At 34.5% G+C, this 21,343-nt stretch overlaps 1 protein-coding gene across 9 annotated transcripts in view; it reads right to left on the bottom strand.

Annotated features, from left to right (window-relative positions):
- Positions 1 to 21,343, bottom strand: part of VPS13B (vacuolar protein sorting 13 homolog B) — a 459,486-nt gene that overhangs the window by 65,595 nt on the left and 372,548 nt on the right. For all 9 annotated transcript variants that reach the window (XM_084510475.1, XM_084510471.1, XM_084510472.1 and 6 more), the window contains 4 exons: positions 21,133 to 21,332; positions 18,731 to 18,938; positions 18,215 to 18,399; positions 800 to 996 (listed from right to left, as the gene is read on the bottom strand). In XM_084510475.1, coding sequence (XP_084366601.1) covers positions 800 to 996; positions 18,215 to 18,399; positions 18,731 to 18,938; positions 21,133 to 21,332 — 790 coding nt within the window. The remainder of the gene's footprint in view (positions 1 to 799; positions 997 to 18,214; positions 18,400 to 18,730; positions 18,939 to 21,132; positions 21,333 to 21,343) is intronic.

Here is a 21,343-nt window from a genome sequence, read left to right as displayed (position 1 = left end):
ACCAATGATTCAACAAGGTCATTCTGGGTTCTCTGCTCTAAATACAGATGTTAAGAAGGTCTTCGACAGTAATTCCACTGCTGTTTATGAAGTGACCTTGCACTTATTTCTTCTGACTCTGCATAGTAACCATAACTGAATGAATACAGAGTGAATTCAGAGCGTACAATGACAGAACTTCAATGTACAACATTGGAAGCTGTGAGCTATAAACGTAATGAAAAACTGATCCCCAGTGTTTGAAAACACCAATTAAATTTTTTTACTGGTAGCATAGTAAGCAAGCAGTGTAAATAAAAGTGTATTATTCTTGAAGAACTAGATTTTACAAAATAAATATATTAAATAGACACATGGCTTGTTTTAGTCATTGGCTCGCACCGAGGTCAGTTAAAAGTTGATGTATGGGGGAGATACATGGAAGAAGAATGATCACTACATTATACACTGTAGTACAGTACATAACGCAGTACATTATATGTCTCAGTCTCCTTTTGTAAATTACCCAATTTTAATACCTTGTGCAGTTTCAGGACCCGGCCTAACCGATTCTCTTCACTTTTCAGTAATTCTCGAATTCAGAAAATTATAATGCTTCCAGGCTGTCTGTAAATCTAAGAGAGCTCTTTTTGCACACACTCCATGACCTTGTGTGGAGGTGAACGACAGTCCAAAGCTTAAGATCCATTTCTCTTACCGTGTATGAAAACAGTATTTTATTTCCTAAGTCTCTTGAGAAAGATCTCTCAAGAGTGTAGCATTAGATTTCTGTTTCCACCCCCCTCTCCTTTAAGATTACCTTTGGTCATCAGCCACATTCTGACTGCTGTTCAGGACAATCCTCCAAAGATCGGAGGCTATGAGCTCCTTCTGATCATTCACAAGGTTGATGCTGGGCAGCTGTAGTTCACAGACTTTGCTTTCTGACAGACTGAATTCCCGGAATGCAACAAATGATTTCTGAAGCTCATCCCAGTACTCCAAGCTGCAAGGAATCTGTGATAAAACAGAGAAGTCGTTAATTACTTTATTCTTCATCATTAATATAATGGCATGTACTGTATATACTAAAAATGGAAAACTAACTAAACTAAATAAAAACTGCAATGTGGAAAATCAGAATTGTAACTGTTACTTAGATTCTGTGCTGCCTTGACTTAAATTAAAATGTTTATTTGAATTTCATTGCAGCATAACATTTCAAGCTTTCTCTTACCAGGTACAGAAATAACTATTTGCTCCGTAGTACCCAAGAATAACAAAGACAATGCAATGAATCATGATTTGTATTATGCAGTCAAAAAACCCAAACCCATCAGCTGTCACTATAGCGTATTGTCAAGGATATTTTAATCATCATTAAAAATTACTTCTTATTTGAAGTAGCTCTTAGTTGCAATGCATACCAAAATATCACCTTGTTAATTACTAATTTATTAATTGCCATATTAAAATCATCAAAGATGCAGAAGGAAAAATATTGATGGGCAACATAATGCCATGCGGAAGGTCAAGATGTGAATAAAAATCCTGAGACAAATCATAATGTACTCGTAATCACACAATCTTTTATTTCATGGAATATGCAATTTAGACGATTGTGTGCTTTTGGAAACCAAGCCTAATAAAGACATAGTAGCTTCAGTTTAATCACATCCCTAATTTTAAGTCTGCAAATAAACCACTTCCATTATTCTTGGCTGCTTCACTGAGCTGGAAAGAAAGAAATCAGAAACATTTCTAAATAAATCAGAAAACAAATTTTAATTAAAAAAAAATAAATTTTAAAGGAGTGTGTCTTAGATTTTTTAAAATATATTATGAAAGTTAATGAAAATGTGAATCTAAAATAAATGCTAACTCAGTAAGACAGGAAGATTCTACAATTAAGATACAAAAATCCACAGTTACGACACTTTTACATGCCCAAGAAATACTAAAAGTGGAGTTGCTGGAAAGCAAATAGTTAAAAAAACAAACCATATGTATTCACATATATGTGATACTCCTTTTTTTTTTTTTTTTTTTTTTTTTTTTTTAATCTGTGTATGTGTGCATACACACAAATATAAATAACCAGGAAAGCATTGGGAACATGGTAGAAATTGAAATAAATCTAGACACAACTGAAAAAAAAAAAAAAAAGCTGCATGAGTATTTTTTCTTGTTACTCAGTAAGGACTACAGTACACATGGAGGTGACAGCAGGTTGATTAATTAATAGGAATGAAGGTTAAGAAGGAAAATTCAGGGAGCTCAGTGGTTCAAGCTGGGGAAAGCAAAGGAACATAAATAATCTCCACCAAAGAATTTTGCAAGAATTAACATGTGGAACCACAAAGGCTGAAACAGAGATTTTTACTACATCAGTCAAGTCACAGTGATACCTGAAGACTGAAAACAGCAACCACAGTCACTAAATTTTTTTTAGTTCAGGATGGAAAAAAAAAGTATAAATCTGATAACTGCTAGCAAAAGTCTGATGATATTAACATATGTAACATAGAGTAGCATAAGACTATCAATCAGGAATGCCAATATAATTTCAAAGACGTGTGTCTGAGAAAAAAGGGATTAATTTAACATCAAAGAGTGCACATCAGATGCGTAAGGTAGCAATATATCCTTTATAAGCTGCATATCCAATCGAAAATGGTGCAAACCTCCAAGTGTCAGCTGGAAAATTATGAGGCAGTAGGACGATGCCCGGAAGAAGCAAATGCCATCCTGAGAAACATCAGGTGAGATATTTGCAAATATTAATTGACTTGTATAAGACACCAGTGGGCCACATCTGGACTCTGGCACGCATTTCCAATTATTTATGTAAGAAGTGTTTCAGCTCACACTGGAATCTGTGCAGTGTCGAGGACCAATTCAAGGAAAACTAAAGGAAGACCACTGGTCTCTCCAGACACCTCAGGAGTTAAAAACAGTTAAAAGAGGAAAAGGTTCAGAGAAACTCTAGGTTAAAACTGAGTTGCTCTCAAAAGAAGAAAACTCAGAGTTGCTCTTTTATTGAGCTTCTGCTAGAAACCAGAAGAAAAAAAGAAAGACGGAGGTTTGAACACAGCTTTTGTGCTCATCACGGCTGCTTTTAAAAGCTTGATTTGTTAATAAGATGGAGACAGCAACCAACATTGCCCCTGACGGGAGAAGACGGGGTTTGGTGACCCAGAAAACATCCTTCTTGGTTCTGTGTTGCCAGCTCTGCAGTGGTACTGTGCACAATAACAGTAATATGAAACATTACATTATTATGCTTGTAGCTATGTTTCCAAGTCAAGTTGTACTTATTCTTTTTGCTCTTAGTGTCACTATAGAGTTGAATTAGGATCATTTTCATAATTTAGCACATTTAGAGTTCTTCAAAACTTCTCAATGTTGAATATTTTTTAGGCTTTAATGCCTGTGGACAAACTCTCAAAATTGCAATGCCACAATTATGTTCCTTTCATTCAAATACTGATATATCTGGGGAAATATCCCTGTGCTAACTAAGCATATAAATAGTAACCTTCCATCATGTGCTATCTTTCATACTACATTGTGGAGCCATTCACACTCATGTATATCTTTTCTAATCCTCCATAGTCTCCACTGATGATAAAACATCTGACTTAAAAAAAAAAAAAAAAAAGAAAAAGAAAAAGTAATATTTGCTATATTTCCACAAGGTCTTCAAATTATGTGAATATGAAAGGATCTGCATCATTTCTAAAAAAAGACTGCAGCCTTTCATGGTTGCACAGGTACTTCTGAAAACATGACACAGATTCAAGCTGCAGTCTTTATTTCCATTTATTTTTAAATCTCAGTCTTGAAATAACATCGAAATTTTAGGAGTCTGATTCAATATATATGAATACTTGCTTTGGCCCAACACCTAAGGTATTTTTCTTGTCAATGGTGTTATTTAACACGTGCAACAGAAGTTTTGAAGAGCTATCCTATTATTTTACAGTATTTATTTCTTTCAGATTACATCTCACAACATAATATTTTTTCCAATATGCAAGGAAAATAATCTCTAACAAGAATCTCACAAAACTGGAACACGATGGCAAGTAGCAGGCATTTTAAAAGAGATTAAGCAAGATGATAAATTCTATTCCTGCTAAGATTAATGAGCTGAAAGAAGTTGTTGAAGAGCATGATAAAGGAATTTCACAAGTGGCACTGCATTATGAAAACTTAAAACCATTAGTAAGGCTAGAGGAAAGTAATACAGGGATTGAAAATAAACATGGAAGATAAAGGGAAAGCTTGAAAAAAAAACACAACAGCCAAACAGATTTCACACATATTATTAAAAAAATAAATAATGTAGTTACTCAGTAGGTGGTAGGGAAACTGATCTTGAGGAAAAAATGGCAAAGCAAAATGATCAAAACAATTATTATGGCATAAAGACATTAACTACTCCTCTTAAGGCTCTTGTATAGCCTAACACAGTGCGCTTGCTTTTTAGGAACTTCATGGTAACCTCCTAAGTGAATTCTAAAGAATTTGGAAAGGCAGATTAGCAACCACTGGACTCAGCTGTACGAGCAGCCAGAAGGAACATACCATCTACCAATTGAAGCAGGCTGGTAGGCATGCTGAAAAGATTATTCCTATTTACTTTTACTCAGGAAATTTTTCCTAACTTCACTGCAGGATGTCAAGAAATCTACCAGAGGAAGATACAGCACATTTCAAGATGTCATCTACACATTGGAAGTAAAAAGTCAAAATACAGTATGTGAGAGCCTATATAAAATACAGCTCATGCTTTGGGACTGTCCAAACTTTAAGCTTTCTAGTCTGAAGCTTTCAAAAGACTTAGTTGACTTAGAACCTTTGATTCCTACATACCTAGCTTTATTTGTTCTAGGGGGTTTATTACTAATGCCTGATCTGGGCAAATTTAAGGAAAGATGGTAGCTCTGGGCAATATTAGCTGCCAAAAATAATAGTTGTGAAAGCCTGGAAATGGGCTATAACCCCAAAACTGAGTCATAGGCAGTGGGAATAAATGAATTATCTGCAACAAAAAATCCTCGCATGTGGAATTAAATATGGTATTTTTGCTTTAAAATATCTGAATAAAACCTAAGCTATAATTCAGATAATTGTTACTGCTAGTGCTGCCTCTATAAAACTAAACACTGAAGAAGCGTATCTAACCACAAGCTTCTTTGCTAAACAACAAACACGCTTTAACAGACACTTCTCCATATTGTTTTATCTTCTTTCCTAACTCTCAAGGGGTCTGAATTCCAATGATTTTATTCACCCATAACATGCAAAAAGAGCCATTAATGTACTGCCTATGTCACCTATATGTGTATAAAACTATTATTTAACTCTGGGCTCAAATTTAACCTCAAAGCTGAGTTTTGCAAGAAAAGCACATCCTACTGCACACTTATTTAGAAGGATGACTCTGGCAATAGAGAGAAAAACATCAGTCAGATGCTTTTTTAACCACATTAATAATAGAGATCAGAAGCAGAAGTGAAAAGGTACATGAAATTAGCCTAAATTATTAGTGCTTGTAAAAAAAACTAACAAAACTGTTGCTAAGATAAATTTGAGACAAAAAGAAAATTTGAAGGTTCATCCTTTTTCTCTTTACCACTGTGGACTATAGATATGGGAGATCTGAAAACTGTCTGTTTCTGACAAACTGTTCTTATTAAGAATGAAAACGGTGTATTAATAATTCTGGCAGGAAGGAAAGCAGTTTCATTGGAATGACAGTTTCAGTTCTGTTCCCTGCAAGGACAGGACACAAAGAAACAATTCTACTGAAATAATTGCCTTGGAGCAGATTTTTTTTTGACTTAGGAGAGTAAGAGAGAGTGGTTTCCCATTCACTGTGAAATCTCTCCTTCTACTCAATTTTGAGAAAAAATCCTCATACGTATTATACTAGCATAGACATTATAAGAATCACCTCTGTGAACATAAATAAGTTCTTCACAAACAGAACCTCTTTTGCTTTGAAACCTTTATCATAAATATTTTGCAAAACAAGCAAACAACAATAACAAAGAAACTTGAACCCCCCTTTTAAAACCTGCATCCTTCAAGTCATTTCCTGAAAGGTTGTTAATCTATCAGCAAGACCGTATTAATAACCAACAAAAATATCCCCTCTAGTGCACTACAATGTGATAGATCCATGTTTTTAATTTTTCATCATGTATTATGCCTCACTTTATCTGTACCTGAATAATTTAATTCCTATTTGGAAAGTGAAGGTCAGGCCTAGCTACATAATCTGCTAACACGATGTTATTATTAATATTTTCATCCATGTGTTGTACATCTTATTGACCACATGGATAATCTCTATTTGTACTTGAAGTTAGGCAGAATAAGACAGAATGAAAAAGGTTTGTTGATCCATATGTGCTTTTTAAAGGCTTTTATGATGACAACATGCTTCTAGATTTTCCTGTGACCTGATGTTATCCTCCCACCTTTAGACCACTTGGCTAATCTGGACTTTAAAAGCCTCTGGTGCCTACCAAACATTGCTAGGAATGTTTCTACAGCTGAGCTCTGCAGCTAAATATTAGACAACGCCAGACATCTACAAGCTACCAGGTTGCCATAAATGATTAAATATATATATACACATGTATATAATATATATATATATAATATATTAAATATATATAATATATTAAATATATATTATATACACTACATATATACATAACTACAGGTGTATTACATCTATATTATTCACTATACATATTGTCCTCATGCTGACAGGTCTCAAACAGGAAGGATTCAAACATCAAACAGGTCTCAAACATTATTGCCATTAAGACAGAAATAATTAAAATATCTCAATATCTTAGCTAATCACATCACTCTCGCAGACATCGTTTTTGTGTCTAGGAAAACACTATAGCCATCCACCTAGCTCTTTGCGGTTGCTGAATTAAAGTTATATTAAAATATGCTGGTTTTATTACTTAAAAACTAGAACATTTAATTTTAAAATCAGTATTAAAACCAGACCTTTAAATATATACATACAGCTGTCTAAAGAGAAAGATATTAATAGTTGGGTTACAGAAGAATGTGCTTAATGCTGCTTTCAGTGGTGCATCCTTTTAATTTATGTTTTGTTTTAGTTTTTGCTGGAAAATAAGCTTCTGCAGAATAAATGCTCATTTCTTGAGTCTCAGTCCCTCAGATGGTGGGTGTTTCCTCTTGGAAATGAAGTTACTCTTGTTCCAGAAACAACTACTGTACAAGAAAACGCACACAGAAGACAGGAAGCATGTGTGTGTTTTATCTTCTCTGAGAAGGGCCACCTAAGTGAACGAGAGGCAGAATACAATACAAACTAGCACTTTGTGTCAGACGCCAACCCATGCTGAGATTTTAACTCGAGCTTCCTGAGCATGAATAAACTGATTGCTCTGTAATAACGCTATTCCGTTTTTAGGATATTTTCCTGTTTCAGGGCCAACTGCCCTAAAAATACAATTCTGCCTTCAGGTGAACAGAAGTAGCAGCAGCAGAAAACAAAAAGCTCTATCCAGATTTTTATACAGGGAAAATTCTTGGCAGTAACTACCAAGAACTTTAATTTTAAATTTGGTTTTGAACTATGATTTATATAAAAATAGAAAAAAATACACAGAAAAATTAATTACGTAAAAAACATGCTGAAAAGAAAATATTTAATAAAACCTCCTTACTATACCTGCTTACATCACACACACAATCTGATCTGACCACTGGAATATTTTGTACAATTGTAGGATAGTAGGATACTTCAAAATAGACATGTATGTTTATTTTCTCATGTGATTGACACTGAAAAATCATGCTACAAATCAAGCTGTTAGTTGCTTTTTTTTTTTTTTTTTAGCATTCTTCAGGGCTAACATTGTATCATACCAGTGTAGAAAACCTTTTTGAGCAGAGCCACAGACCACCAGTTTTCTCTTTTCATGAAAAATCCAAATTAAAAAAAAAGAAAAAGAAAAAAAAAAGTATTTTATAGGAAAAAAATAGGTTATTAGTATTAGCATTAGTACTAGGATTAAATACATTTTAGGTGTTCAAAGTATTTGCTGTCTTCCCACTGCAATCCTCTCTGTATTTTTATTATGTTTTTCTGTTACTTTGACACTATTTTAATGCTTTAAATACCCATATGTTTTGGGCAGTAAAAGTTATTCCACAGTGGCATGCTCTTAATTTTCAACAGCCAGTAATAATCAGATACTGAACTGGAGAAATTAAAAAATTAAAAAAAAGTATTTTTTCTTTACAGTTCGCTTTTTTCCTCTTTGAAGTGTTCTAGCTTTAAGACACATTTTGTTAAACCACGTTCAATTTAAAATATTCACTTCCAAATTGTTTATCTGCCTAATTTCTTTGTTTTCCTATACACACTGAAGCCTTTGACTGAATAAAGAAAATAGCTACTATTTTGTTTACTGAGTAATAACAAATACCTTGTCTTTTTCAACTCCATTTAATGAATTTATTTATGGTACTATTAGCATATTTATTTAATTTTGCTTGTATTTACATCTGTACTGCAGTTTATAAAGTAAATATTAAAAACTCAATTATAATAAAGAGATGTGAAAGAAAACTCCTGTCTTCTGAGAGAAATTGCTCTTAAAAAACACATAACTGCCTTTTAGCTGACTTTGGGAAAAAAAAAAAAAAAAGAAAAAGCTTCTATACATCTTCAACTAATAGAAGCTATAAAAAACCCTTTGTAATATTGGAACCAGTTGAGAAACCACAAGTATTCAAATGCAGGAAATCATGATTTTATAACATTTTAATGTGATCTACTCTTGGGAAACAAAGTTAACCAAGCCCTATTTCTGTACAGGAAATATTCCACTGTACAGTTGTAATACATTGTGGTGAGGGGTACAGCTGCAAATTTTTCACCTGTAATGCCCCACTGGTATTGTGGCTTACTGAATTGCATCAAGATTGCCTTCCTGTCCGGAAAGCCCTCTAAGTACAAACAAGACTCTAAGCCCAGGTTTTATTTTCCCTTGGTATCAGAATATGGTAATTTAAGAGCCCTGAGAAATGCTTTTTAACCTTTTAGAAGAAATATGTAGCATTCTTTTATTAGGAACTCTGTTCTTTACCTTTTAAAAACAACATGTGACCAACTTATCTTATCAATTTATCAGGCTAGCAGGTTCAGAACGAATGCAGGTGTGTATAGTAATGTAATCTGTCACTGATACTGACTTTTTTCATTACAGAAAAATTAAACACACTAACAGCTTTTGTTAAGAGAGCAGAGAGGAGTGCTATGCTATAATTGAGAAGATTTCTGCAGCATTCTTTTAAACAAGAAAATGTATGCACTACTAAGTGTCAAACCCATTTTTTCTACTAAGTGTCATTTATCTTGACACAGAGTTTATGTGAAGACCACTCGTTTCTCCAATAGCAAAATCTACAGCATTTCATTTAATTTACTAAGATCTTGCTTATTTTCTTAATTTATTGCTAAGTATTGACAAATTTATATAAACAGGACATCTTACATTAGAGACCTAGCTACTTACACTGTTTTTTAATTCTTTTTTTTTCTGATATAAATAAAATGTGGATGATTTTTCCTAAGACTTTCATTTTCTAGGTTTCCATATTTGTTAACAATGTAAGCAGTATACTGTTGAAATGCAGTCACCTCTGGGACTGCGGGTAGTAGTCTGTTAGTACATGAAGTACGGCATAATTTTCAGTACATGGGATATTTTGACCACAGTAAAGCTTGACTCCTACAAAAAGTGCCACAAGATCAGTGAACGGCCGAAAGAACTTTGGTTTGCAAAGTTTCATAAATCAGAGTTACAAAATCTGAAAAGTACAGAACACAACGAGAGTGTAAATCTGTCATTAAGATAATCTGATGGTTTCGTCAGTCTTCTGGCACCCGGTAGAATTTTCACTAGCTCAGTAACCCCAAAGGGTAAATTTCAGTGAGATGCACAGGCAAATTATGCACAACTTCCATTAACATTCCCAACGAGTTACGCTTAACTCCCTGCAGACTGCACCGAAACTGTAGTCCAAACGATACAGCCTCATCTTGATGCAGCGAGCACTAAGATCACACAGCAAAATAATTAAGATTATACACACAAAATACATTAACAAAATAGGGAATTCTGAGATAATCCTACTCTCTAGCAAGGAAGTTCACAATTAATGCTTAAAGCTGGAATTTCTAAAGAGAACAGGCTCTGTTTCAACATCTGCTTAGGACTCAATGTGTAACACCGAAACTTCTTTAGCCCCTACTTCCTTTCTTGAAAGAAAATGAAGACAACACTGATCATTAATAGTCAGAGCCTTAATGTTCGAAAACATGCAAAATTTTGCCTAGTATCATGGTGCTTACATCCAGATCATTTGAAGTGTAATTGGTTTAGGCTAAAAGCAAGTCTTCAGCCCTCTTAAACATAACAGTTGTTTACATAATTCTTTACTGCATTCTTTTTTGTACATATGCATGTATGTAAACATCAGTTCCAGTGACACGAAAGAAATTTCCTCCATTACATTAAAATGTCTTTGTTAAATTTCTAGTTTACGGTCAGATATGCTCAATAATGAAAATGTAGTGCTTTGTGTAAAGCTTGTTGCAACTCTTCACGTAGTAGAGAGATCATAAAAACACTGTATTTCTAGTGCACTCATTTCAAATAACATCAAAATGTAGAACTAACAAGTATGTTTTAAAAAGAAGAATCCCAGATGAAGCACTGAATTGTTTTCTGTGCAGCTTCCAATTAGACAAATTATGTCACCATTCATTTAAAAAGTCTGATTATTTAAAGATGATACAACTGCATGACAGTTGATTTAAAAATTAGCAAACCATCAAGTGTATCGATGAGCATAGCTGAACTTTACAACTTATTATCGAATAACACTATGAACTTCAATCACTAACCTGTCACGCACAAATTATCTGGATTTCCAAAATAGTTGTTGCTTGGAAATGTAAGAAATGAATCAAAGATGAATAAAAGTTGTGGTTTCCCAAAATGCTCTTTTCCCAGACTCTCAAAATGCCCAGCTGAATATTGTGGCCCCAACAGGGAGTTAAAAGTAAAAAGGAAGCAGAGCCAGCCAAAAATGAGGTATTCTCTGTCAAAAGGGAAAATGAATGTTTTTGACATTGATCATAATTCTTTTCCTGTTGACTGTCATGTCAAATCTTTCCTGAAATAATGACTTACAGTAGGTCTAATGTCAGTCATTCTTAAGCTCATGCTTCCTTAAGCCACTGTTTAAACAACCACAAGGTGTTAGAAAATGACTGTTTATTGGCTGACAGTGTTGAAAAAAACAGATTCCAGGATGTAGAGTTTGCAAATGTGTTAGTTAAATACTGTAAGCATTTAATGCAGTGCAATAGACACTTTTTTGAATCCTCACCTTTTGAAGCTGGAAATATTTTATGGTCTCTTCAAGGAGACTTCACCATCTCAGCAAATACTCCAAATGAAATTTACCAGAGAGGGATTATTTACCTAGTCTTTCCTTATTAAATCTCACTTAAGCCCTTACAACCTCAGAACTATATTTACTTCCCTAGTCTCCTACAGTACACCTTGAGGTCTGGTTAATTTAATCACCTCTTTTCTAAACCAGGAGTAAGTGCTCTGTTTATTAGGATACTACATGAAGAAGAAAGGCCAAAAAAGCAAACTTCAGGACACATTCATCTTTTCATCAGCTCTTGCAATGCTGACTACACTTGCATGCAATAGGAATCCTGGCAGGTACACAAGGGAAACATCATCAAATACAAAAAACCTGTCAGGGTTATAGCTCAGTAGATATTTTAACTTCATACGGAGAAATGAACAAATGCCACAGATTATCTTCCTTTTGTCTTGTAAGCATTAACAGCTTGTATCTATCACTGGCTAACAATCCAGGAGAAAGAATTTTAAGTCATTGTTGGTGATGCAGCTTAAATAAATCACAGAGCTCAGAAGTCAGAGTATTACACCCAATGCGATCACTTTGATTAGGCAAATCTGTTCTTCTCCACCATTTAAACCCAGGGCCACTTGTGTAAACGCTATCATGATGATAGAGCTTTTTGTTTGAGGTATGGGGCAGTGCCAGCAATATCCTTTATTGCAAAAATAACTCTGCACTGGAATAGAAAACACTGAGTATCTCTGTGAAAAATTCACGAGGTAAAACAGGCCTCCAGCTGTACAGGAAATCATTTGCATGTACTATTCACCTGCTGGCACAGAAAAGCCAAATACTTCCTTGATAGCACACAAATTGCTTTCCTGTCTTGGTGAACCCAACCACCCTCAATCTTTGCTCCCTTCCCTGCCAACCCTAACCTGTTGAACTTGTTCCTGGTAAAGATAAACGATATAAAAATGTGGCCTAGATGAAATCAGAAAAATAGATTCTTCTTAAAAGTTCTTGAAGAACTCCTCTTCATCCTTCTGACTGAACACAGGCTACACTGAGGCAAAGACAAAAGTAAATCAGAGTATCAAGGATGCAGAAATACACGGGAAGACTTTGGAAAACCAGAAGCATTGTGGAAGTCTTAGCTTTAAGACTCAGAATAAATATCCACCGCCACTTTCTTTTATCTTCAATCCCTAAATGTAGCTAACTCAATATTCTATCTGTACAATTTAAAAATCACTACTGAATCACTAGGTTTTCATTCCTGCCACTCTCCTCCTTCAAATTGTAAAAATAATAAATGAAGAACATTTATCCTCTCTCAGCTGTTGCAACCTGACAGACTCAAGGAACTGTACAAGCACATTTGAATTTAGTATTACACCACACCTTTGAAATGCACCTTAGAGTTCCTTGTTATGGCGTGGCATATATTTCTCTTGCATTATCCTTTATGGTCTGGACTGTGGTATTACCTGCAATTACAAACTATTGTCTGGAACTAGAAATGGTTGCCCTTACTCCTTTCTTGGTTAGTTGCCAGAACAACACCACATTTCCAAAGCAGGCAGTACAATCATGACTGAGGGAACAGCCCCAAATTCTCCTTCAGTCGTCCTTGCCACCCGATCAGGCCAATGATCTCATCATTTGGGTAATGAAGAAAGACACCACCAAGGCCCTTTCTCTGCAGTTTAGGCTGACTGGCACACTTGTGCTCCTGAGGTGCTCATGTCTTCAACTCTGAGATCTTCCCTGGAGACCTTTCTATATAATTTATAAACTATATTCTGCTTGATGGCTACTACTGTGCTTCAAAGTCCTCAGGAGAAGACGTTTTATGGACAGAATCACAAGACTGAGAATAACCTCCACCAACTGCTACAGAAGAATGTCATGGAGCAAAGAAAAGACCTGTTACCCTGTAGCAACGAGCTGGTTGCCTTATATAATATAGTTTACAGTTAGAGTGGGAAAGTGAAGCACACCTTAATTAAGTCTCCATATATGAATTAAGTCTCCATATATGAACTTGCTGAGACAAATCAATAAATGTGTGCACAATTCCAAAGTTCCAACACCAATTTTTACTATAGAAATTATCTGCAAAAGCTAAAGTCCTAAATGTAACTATGCTTTTAAAATTACTCATCCTTTTATCTTCAACCATCAGACTTTCTCTTACCATCAATCTACTTGAGTGATTTAAAAGTTTATTCTGTTGCAATGGAGAAAGTCTCAGAGGACGTCTCTTTTGTATCTCTTTTTGACATAGTAATGGTATTGCTACTTCTTCTCTTCTTCTTGCTTATTATCTTCTAATTCATTCTGTGAAAGGTTTCCTAATTGGACTTTTCTCTGCTCCTGAACTGTGAATACGACTCTCACATCAACACTGTTCTACTCCTTGCCCTTGCTGATTTGGGCAGTAATGGATTATCCTGGATTAAACAACATTAGATGGAATCAGCACTGGGATTGACTTCAATCCTACAAAATCTGTGCCGCCCTAAGTGAAGTTACCAGCGTAATACGATTTTTCTCCTCCATGTGTTTTAAAAATTATCTTAGCAATAGTCAAGATCAAAAGAGTATGCCTTTACCAATATTTGAGTCTCCTGCTGCCTGAAGGCCTTTTCTGTAGACCTCCATTATACGAAGGGTACAGCAGTGGTGTTTTAGAGGCAGTATTTAACACATTACTCTAACAAGCCTAATTGCTTTTGCTTTTCATGATAAAATAAAACCACTTCTCTTGCGCATATTCCTTTATCCCACATCGACCTTTACTAAAATATTTACTTGCTGCATAATTTGAATCTTAATTGATATATAAACTTTAAAACAGTCTTGAGATATTCAGAAAGTATCTTGGCAGTGATGTAGACATAAAAGGGAGTAGTAAGAAATACAACAAAGGTATCCCAAAACAAATCTGTGCTCCTCTCACAATTAGAAAAATAATATTGAAGGAAACAAGTTTCCCATAAAAACAGCACATGACATTTCTTTATATTAATTTAGATACTTCTATGTGTCCTTATTTTTAACCACGAACCACCCAACAATATTTTCAGTCATAAAGTTATACAAGACACAAAACTACCATGGTTCCTGGCTACCTTCTCCTGGCATAGACTACATCTTCAACCTGAAATCATCATAATCTTGTTACTATTGTATTTTGATATCTGTCTTGTAGGATGCTTCAAGAATTTCTTCTGTTCTTTGTGTGGACTAAGAACATATGTTTTGATATTGTGTTCATAGGTTAGGACTCACCCTATCAAAGAACAACCAAGTACAAGAGAAGGCAGATCTCCTGCTTTGCAGATCAAAAAGGGTTAGAAGTGATGCCAGATAATGGTTTTACTACTTGAGAATTAGTAATACCTTTGAAATGTCAGTTTAACAGGAACTCCTTAAAAAATTAAGAATTACTAGGGAAATCTAAAGGTGTTTCACCAAGTAGTTATCTAATAGAATGGTATGAGAGCCAAAGAACATTTTAACATGTGAAAATGGGACAGTGAGGGATTAAGAATTCAATATAAAGGAGCTGCAATGTCTGGTAAACAGGAAAAAGAACAAATTTAAATTCTCTCAATCTCACAGAAGAAATACAATCCGGACGCGGTTTCTTGCAAGTGCAACTGGGATTCTCTCTTGCTGCCTTCAAATGAAAAGATTGAATTTCTATTTGAAATCACTAAAGAAAATGCAACATGCTATACACCATGGCAGAAACGTCTGTTTTTCCTTTTTCCTCTACAAATAAAAGCAACAGTGATGGGATTGTAAACAAGTAAAAGAAATTAGAAATTTGACAAGTGAAATCGCTTATCCTTCCAACAACACACATAAAAACACAAGAAAATAAGCTCCTGGTACAAACTACAAATAGCAGCAAGGTAAGGTTTCATAAAAAAATATCGTTCATTTTAACTCTTATAAACTGTAGCTGTTAGCTTATCCTTTGGCCACAGCAGATGACTTACAGCTTTGGTATCTAAAAAAATTCTCTTTATGGTGAAGCTTTTGCAAGTTCCAAGAATTCAAAGAACAGTTACAGAAACAAAGAGACTTCTAAAATCTATTCATGATTAAAAAGATATGCCAGAAGAAGTTTAGCAAAGATAGAAAGCTAGATGAAATGTCACAGCAAGTAACTTGGAATGAAAGATTGTGCAACTAGCAAACTTTTAAGTCTGTTAAGCTCAAGAGAACTCATACAAGTGCACCTTTGCCTGGATTTATGTGAAGGATTAAGGGAGACTGGTAATACACCTGGTGACATTATGGGTCCTCCTAGCATTTGAACATATATGCAATCTTGGGAAAGTTTTAAAAATATATTTCTAATGTACTTTGATATCATTATTGTCTTGAAATTTAGTTCCTTTATCAAAAAAGCTTAAGTCTTTGGCTTGCAGATGTTCCTTTATTGCTTCATGTCAAGAAGTGAATGAAAGTGTTGTTTTATCTTTTTCCTCTTTATATTTTGTAAATTTCCCATTCACAGTAAGCACACTGTGTTTAAGTAACATAGATATATCCATACAGGGAAAAAGTAGAGCTGATGAAAGACCTCCTTTTCATTTAAATCAGCACCAAAAGTTTGAGATATGTACTTGGTGAATTTGTAAATTAATTATTATTTCTCCCACCCACCTATTTGTTAGATTAATAAAAAATGCATTTTTTAAATGGCTGCTTATTGACTTTGTGCAGACCTGCTCTGTCTATGTGTATTTGCGATTTTGGGAAAATGTGATAAATTACCACGTATAGTCAGGCAACAGTAACTGCCATAATTAATGGCCCACTACCAAAATGTGGATGCTTTTGTAGGCATTTCTGCACTCCATCTGCCCAAAAGCATAGCTGTTAAGTAGATGTGTTAGTCAAGATCACACATGTGCCATTGTGCTCTTATTTGGCTGATATCTTTAATCTCTTTCCATGTAATTGAAAGCTCAAAGTATTAACTACTAAGAAATGATTCATCACAAAATCGAAAGCATCATGGAGGGAAGCTATACAGGGATGCTTGATTACAAACTTAAAACAAGATGGAAACAGTTTGTGGTGGTCAATGTATAAGATTAAATGCTATGCTGAAGAATTACGTGAAGACCAGTAGAAGTTGAGGGAACGTAAGAACTGGCAGCAGAGCACATGCTGGCTTCTGTCTTACTGAGTAAGGTAATCCCAGAGGAGATGACAGAAGATTGCAACTGATTGCTTTTCTCTTCCCTGTAGTATGGAAGCACAAAGGGGCAAAACGTGCTTGCTACAAGGAGTCCAGTTGCATATGCCGTCGAATCCCTGTTGATACCCACTCGAAGAACTGATGCTTCCCTTTTCAAGGGACAGATTATTACAAAACACATACATTATCCTCACGATGTCTGTTGTCTATAAAGGGAGCTTAATGCACTTCATACCAAAACCTTGTTGTGCTATCTTCTGAAAATACCACCCTGAAAGAAGGCAAATTGCTGGCTTTCATAGCAACCTAATAGGTCATCAAGAAAGCATACAATAACATAATTTTCGTCTTTGATTCAAACCTCATGCCAAACGGAGCTGGTTTTATTTTTTTTCCATTTAATTTTAATTTTCATATAACTGAAAGGAGCTGACATTTGGCTGTCTAGAGGGCAAAGAAATTGGCAGGACACTTACATGATCTCACTAGCAGTATGTGCACGGTAATAACATTATACCATTTATCTGAAGAAGATTATACTTCTCATCCAAAGCTCAACACATATTGCTGCATAATTCAATTTTAAAAGCATTTTTTTACAGTTATAGGAACAATAAAATATAATTAAACATTTCTGAATAAATACGAAGAATCGGGAGATACTTAATTCCCTTGACAACACTATAATACTGTTCGGACCAACAAGCAGATTAGATTAAAAAAAAAAAAAAAAGAGACAGAGATCCAATTTGCAATACAAAAAGAAAACCAAGATTATTAAAACTGAAATTAAGCAAAAATCAAAATAGGCATGCAAGGAGTAAGTAACCCTTATAAACATGTATCACGCTACACAGGAGACAGTGTAACTACCTAACTATAAATTTTGGAAAGCAAAAATTATCAGAGTTAAGGATCAGTGCAATTGTGAGGTATGGCCCTATTTTTGAAGCGCTGAATCACAGATTTGCAGCACTCAGCCCTCCTTTGAAGGGCAGTTCCATGATCTCACACAGCCAAACTGCTCACTTCAACGCTGTCAAAGCTAAATGAGAGAATCTAGATCCTTTCTCCGAACCCTGTGGATCTTACTAGAAGAGGTACAGCCATCTACCATCACAGACACAGGAGAGAACAGCAGGATTGGAGATTTGTGTTCAATGATTCCACTGCATCTCGGCAATTTCGGACCAGGTTTTTCTTTATACATGTATGTCTCTCTTTTAAATCAAATAAAATCTTTAAATAAAGACTGATGGGTGAAAACATATGAAGCCAGAATAAAGACTTGGTATTCCTGGAAAACCAGAACAGATAAAGCTTGCTACAGCCGAAAGACTTTGCAGATAAGTGATTAAAATGTTTGGACAAGTAGTTTTAAAACTAAAGATACGTGTAAGCTGTGGAATTTACCTCCTATTGATTTTATAGAGCTCCTGACATTTGTTTTGCACTCATTTTTAATAAATGCAAGTTTGAAAACATTCACTTTACAGCTGTAATATTTTCTTTTGTTAATGAAAGCAGAAAACTTTCATTACCTACCTGAAGAACATCTCCGAGGTCAGCAGTGCTGATATCAGGATCTTCAGTGGTATTAAAAGGGACAGGATTAATTCTTACAAGAGTGAGCACTCTGGGTTCTGGATATCTCCATAGCATCATTCCTGGACTATCCTCAGTTTCATTGTAAAACACAACTTCATAGGCACCAGGCAGTTTTTGTGCTTCTGTCAAATGAAAGAAAGCTATAATCTGTTATATAATTTCTAAAAAGAAACATGCTGGTTTATGAGACCAAAGTAGTTAAAAATAAACCCTTCAGGATCAAAAGGAGAGAAAGTAAAAAAAGCGATTTCCCTGACTTTTAAAAGATTACAGCTTAATGGAAAGAAATCAAAAAACTATTTTTTTTTCATTCTAGCAGATGTCATTTCTATTGCTTTTCAAAAAAAGAAAAAAGTAAAGAATTAATTGTGAGAAGCAAGTAATCTTTAATAGGTTACTACTGTACTGACTTTATAATTATTAAAATAAAGAGAGTAATAATATTCTTCTTACCTGCATCTTGTATATACTGGAACAGGCCTGTTCTCAGATCATCTGAGGTATGCTCAGTTTTTGAGGCCTGATTCCTTTCCGTTGAAAAACAAGTGGGGTATCTACGTTCAGACATGAACGTCTCTACACTGCCGTGTTTAGTAAGGTACTCCCACAGAAGCTCCTGGAGAAGAACTAAACAGTTCAAATGCTCTTGACCCCAGAAAACCTTTACAAAAAAGAAAAAAAAAAAAAAAAGACAAAATGATTACCTACAATATTCAGTCACATTTGAAGGGAAATTAAAAGGAACTTCATATTGCTTTCAGTCTGCTCTACTTTTATCTTAATTTCTTCTAAGTATTCTTAATGTCAAAATAATGAATAGGAACAACAAGAAACCTCTACAAAATAATTTTGGTAAATTTGTTCTTTTCATCACTCTAAAGAATACATTAATTCATACCACTTGCAACTGAGGGAGATGCTGCCTGGAAGAGCACAGAACTGAAAACACAGAAGTAAAAAGTGATATGCAAAACCATACAGCTGAGTGCAGTACATCCTGCTAGGACTAGTCACAGGTTTTGCAATTCAAAATAGGACAAAACTTGCTAAAGTTTCAAAGTTTAAATTGTTCAAAGAGGATGTTGGAATTCTGGAACACATTAAAAACTGAAAATGCAACAGAGCAAAGAGGATGACTAGAAAGACATACTCTAGATCACCTCAAGCAAATACTGAGAACACACAGAATATAAATTGGATGTGCTATAAGTTCTGAGAGCATGGCTTGAAGTTAGGGAAAAAAAAAAAAAAAAAACAAAAAAAAAAAAACAAAAAAAAAAACACAAAAAAAAAAACAAAAAAAAAACAAACAAAAAAAAAAACCAAAAAAAAACAGAAATTTATAAAAATATGGAAAGTCAGAATTCTGTGTCACTAACGTGATCCCCAAGGCCTCAGTTCTCCACTGGTTGGAGGAATGAAGGATGCTTTTTTCCACCCATTCTCATTTATTTTATTTTTTGGCAGCTGGAACTCCAGAGCAAGGAGCTCCTAATAGAGATATTCACAGATAAGGCACCAGTTTTACATAAGCTCTCTAGGCTCTGCTGTAATACAAATTAACAGTGGTAGAAAATGAGGTCATATTTAGATCTGGTAAAATTAGCCCCAAATAAATTCATTTGAAAGCATTCTCAAACCTATTCTGTTGGATCTTTATTTTTATTTTTTTTTATTTCCTGGAAAAGCTAATTACTGCAGGATATATTCTAATAATAAATTGTTTCTCAAATTTATAGATGTTTCTCAGGTCCTTGTCAGAAAATAAAATAACATTGAAAACCCAAGCACCAAAGCACCTTTTTAGTAAGAATATGCAGAGGTGGTCAGCCAAGTACTTGTGAAAAACAAATCAAAAAGAAGCAGAGAAACAAACTGACTTTATTTACATACATACATACATATATATATATATGTATATATATTCAATTCATATTATTCGATTAGCCCTATTCCAAGTGCTGTGGTATTAAGAATTTCTGATGTCGATTCTGGGAAAAGGTCTAATTACACAACTAAATGTCAAAATTTCCTTTTTGGGCTTTATATACTTGATTTATATATTTATTTTAAAACATTTGGTGTGTATAGATTCTACAATAAAAATAATTAAAACAAGACATATCTTAAAGCCTACTTGTTTAAGTCCCACAGAATCTATTTTTCATTTCAATAACTCCCATGTTTCTTGGACTGGTTTCAAGCTATGGGCTTCCATACTTCCAAAAAGGAGAGGACAGCATGGAAAACTGAGTATTAATTACTACAAACAACAGTTTATAATTACTCCCCTGAGAAATTTGTGTAAGTTTAAAAAGAAAGGATATGCATTTCTTAAGACTACCCCTAGGCATTACAGAAACATAGCTCATGGACAGACAAACACACACAGATCAGAACAGGGTCCTAAATATTAAGTGTTAGTAATTTGATCCAGTACTTTTAAGGGAACACACACATACAGCTACAATACATAGCTCAAGTAGCATTAAAAAAACAACAACACAACAACACAAAAAATCTTACACAATTTTTCAATCAACAGTTTTACATAAAAGAATACTCATTTTAAAAGGTAAAAATAAAATAAAATAAAATAAAATAAAATAAAATAAAATAAAATAAAATAAAATAAAATAAAATAAAATAAAATAAAATAAAATAAAATAAAATAAAATAAAATAAAATAAAATAAAACAAAACAAAACCAAGCAAACAAACAAACAACAACAAAAACACACCCAAATGAGCTTTTGTTATCTGCTTTACAGGCTCCCATGCAATTTGTTTGTAAAATCTCAATCATCCAAAGCCAGGCGAGTTCGATACCAGAACCATAAGCATCTCATACAGACCTGCAGCAGTCCTCCTCTCAAATCAATGTATATTTTTGGAATGGATTGCTCTGGGCCAGGATCACCGCTGTGCTTACACCACTTGGCTTCCACACTAACAGAACAGCAAAAAGGGCCGATCAGAGACCTCGTTCTTTCTTTGAGACTTGTTTTAAGTAGGAAATCTTTTATGTCCAGGACAAAAGATGATCCATGGATTCCTAAAAAGACA

Source organism: Aythya ferina, assembly GCF_964211825.1.
Source record: "Aythya ferina genome assembly, chromosome: 2".
NCBI lineage: Eukaryota > Metazoa > Chordata > Aves > Anseriformes > Anatidae > Aythya > Aythya ferina.
This window is presented reverse-complemented; position numbering and strand designations above follow the sequence as displayed.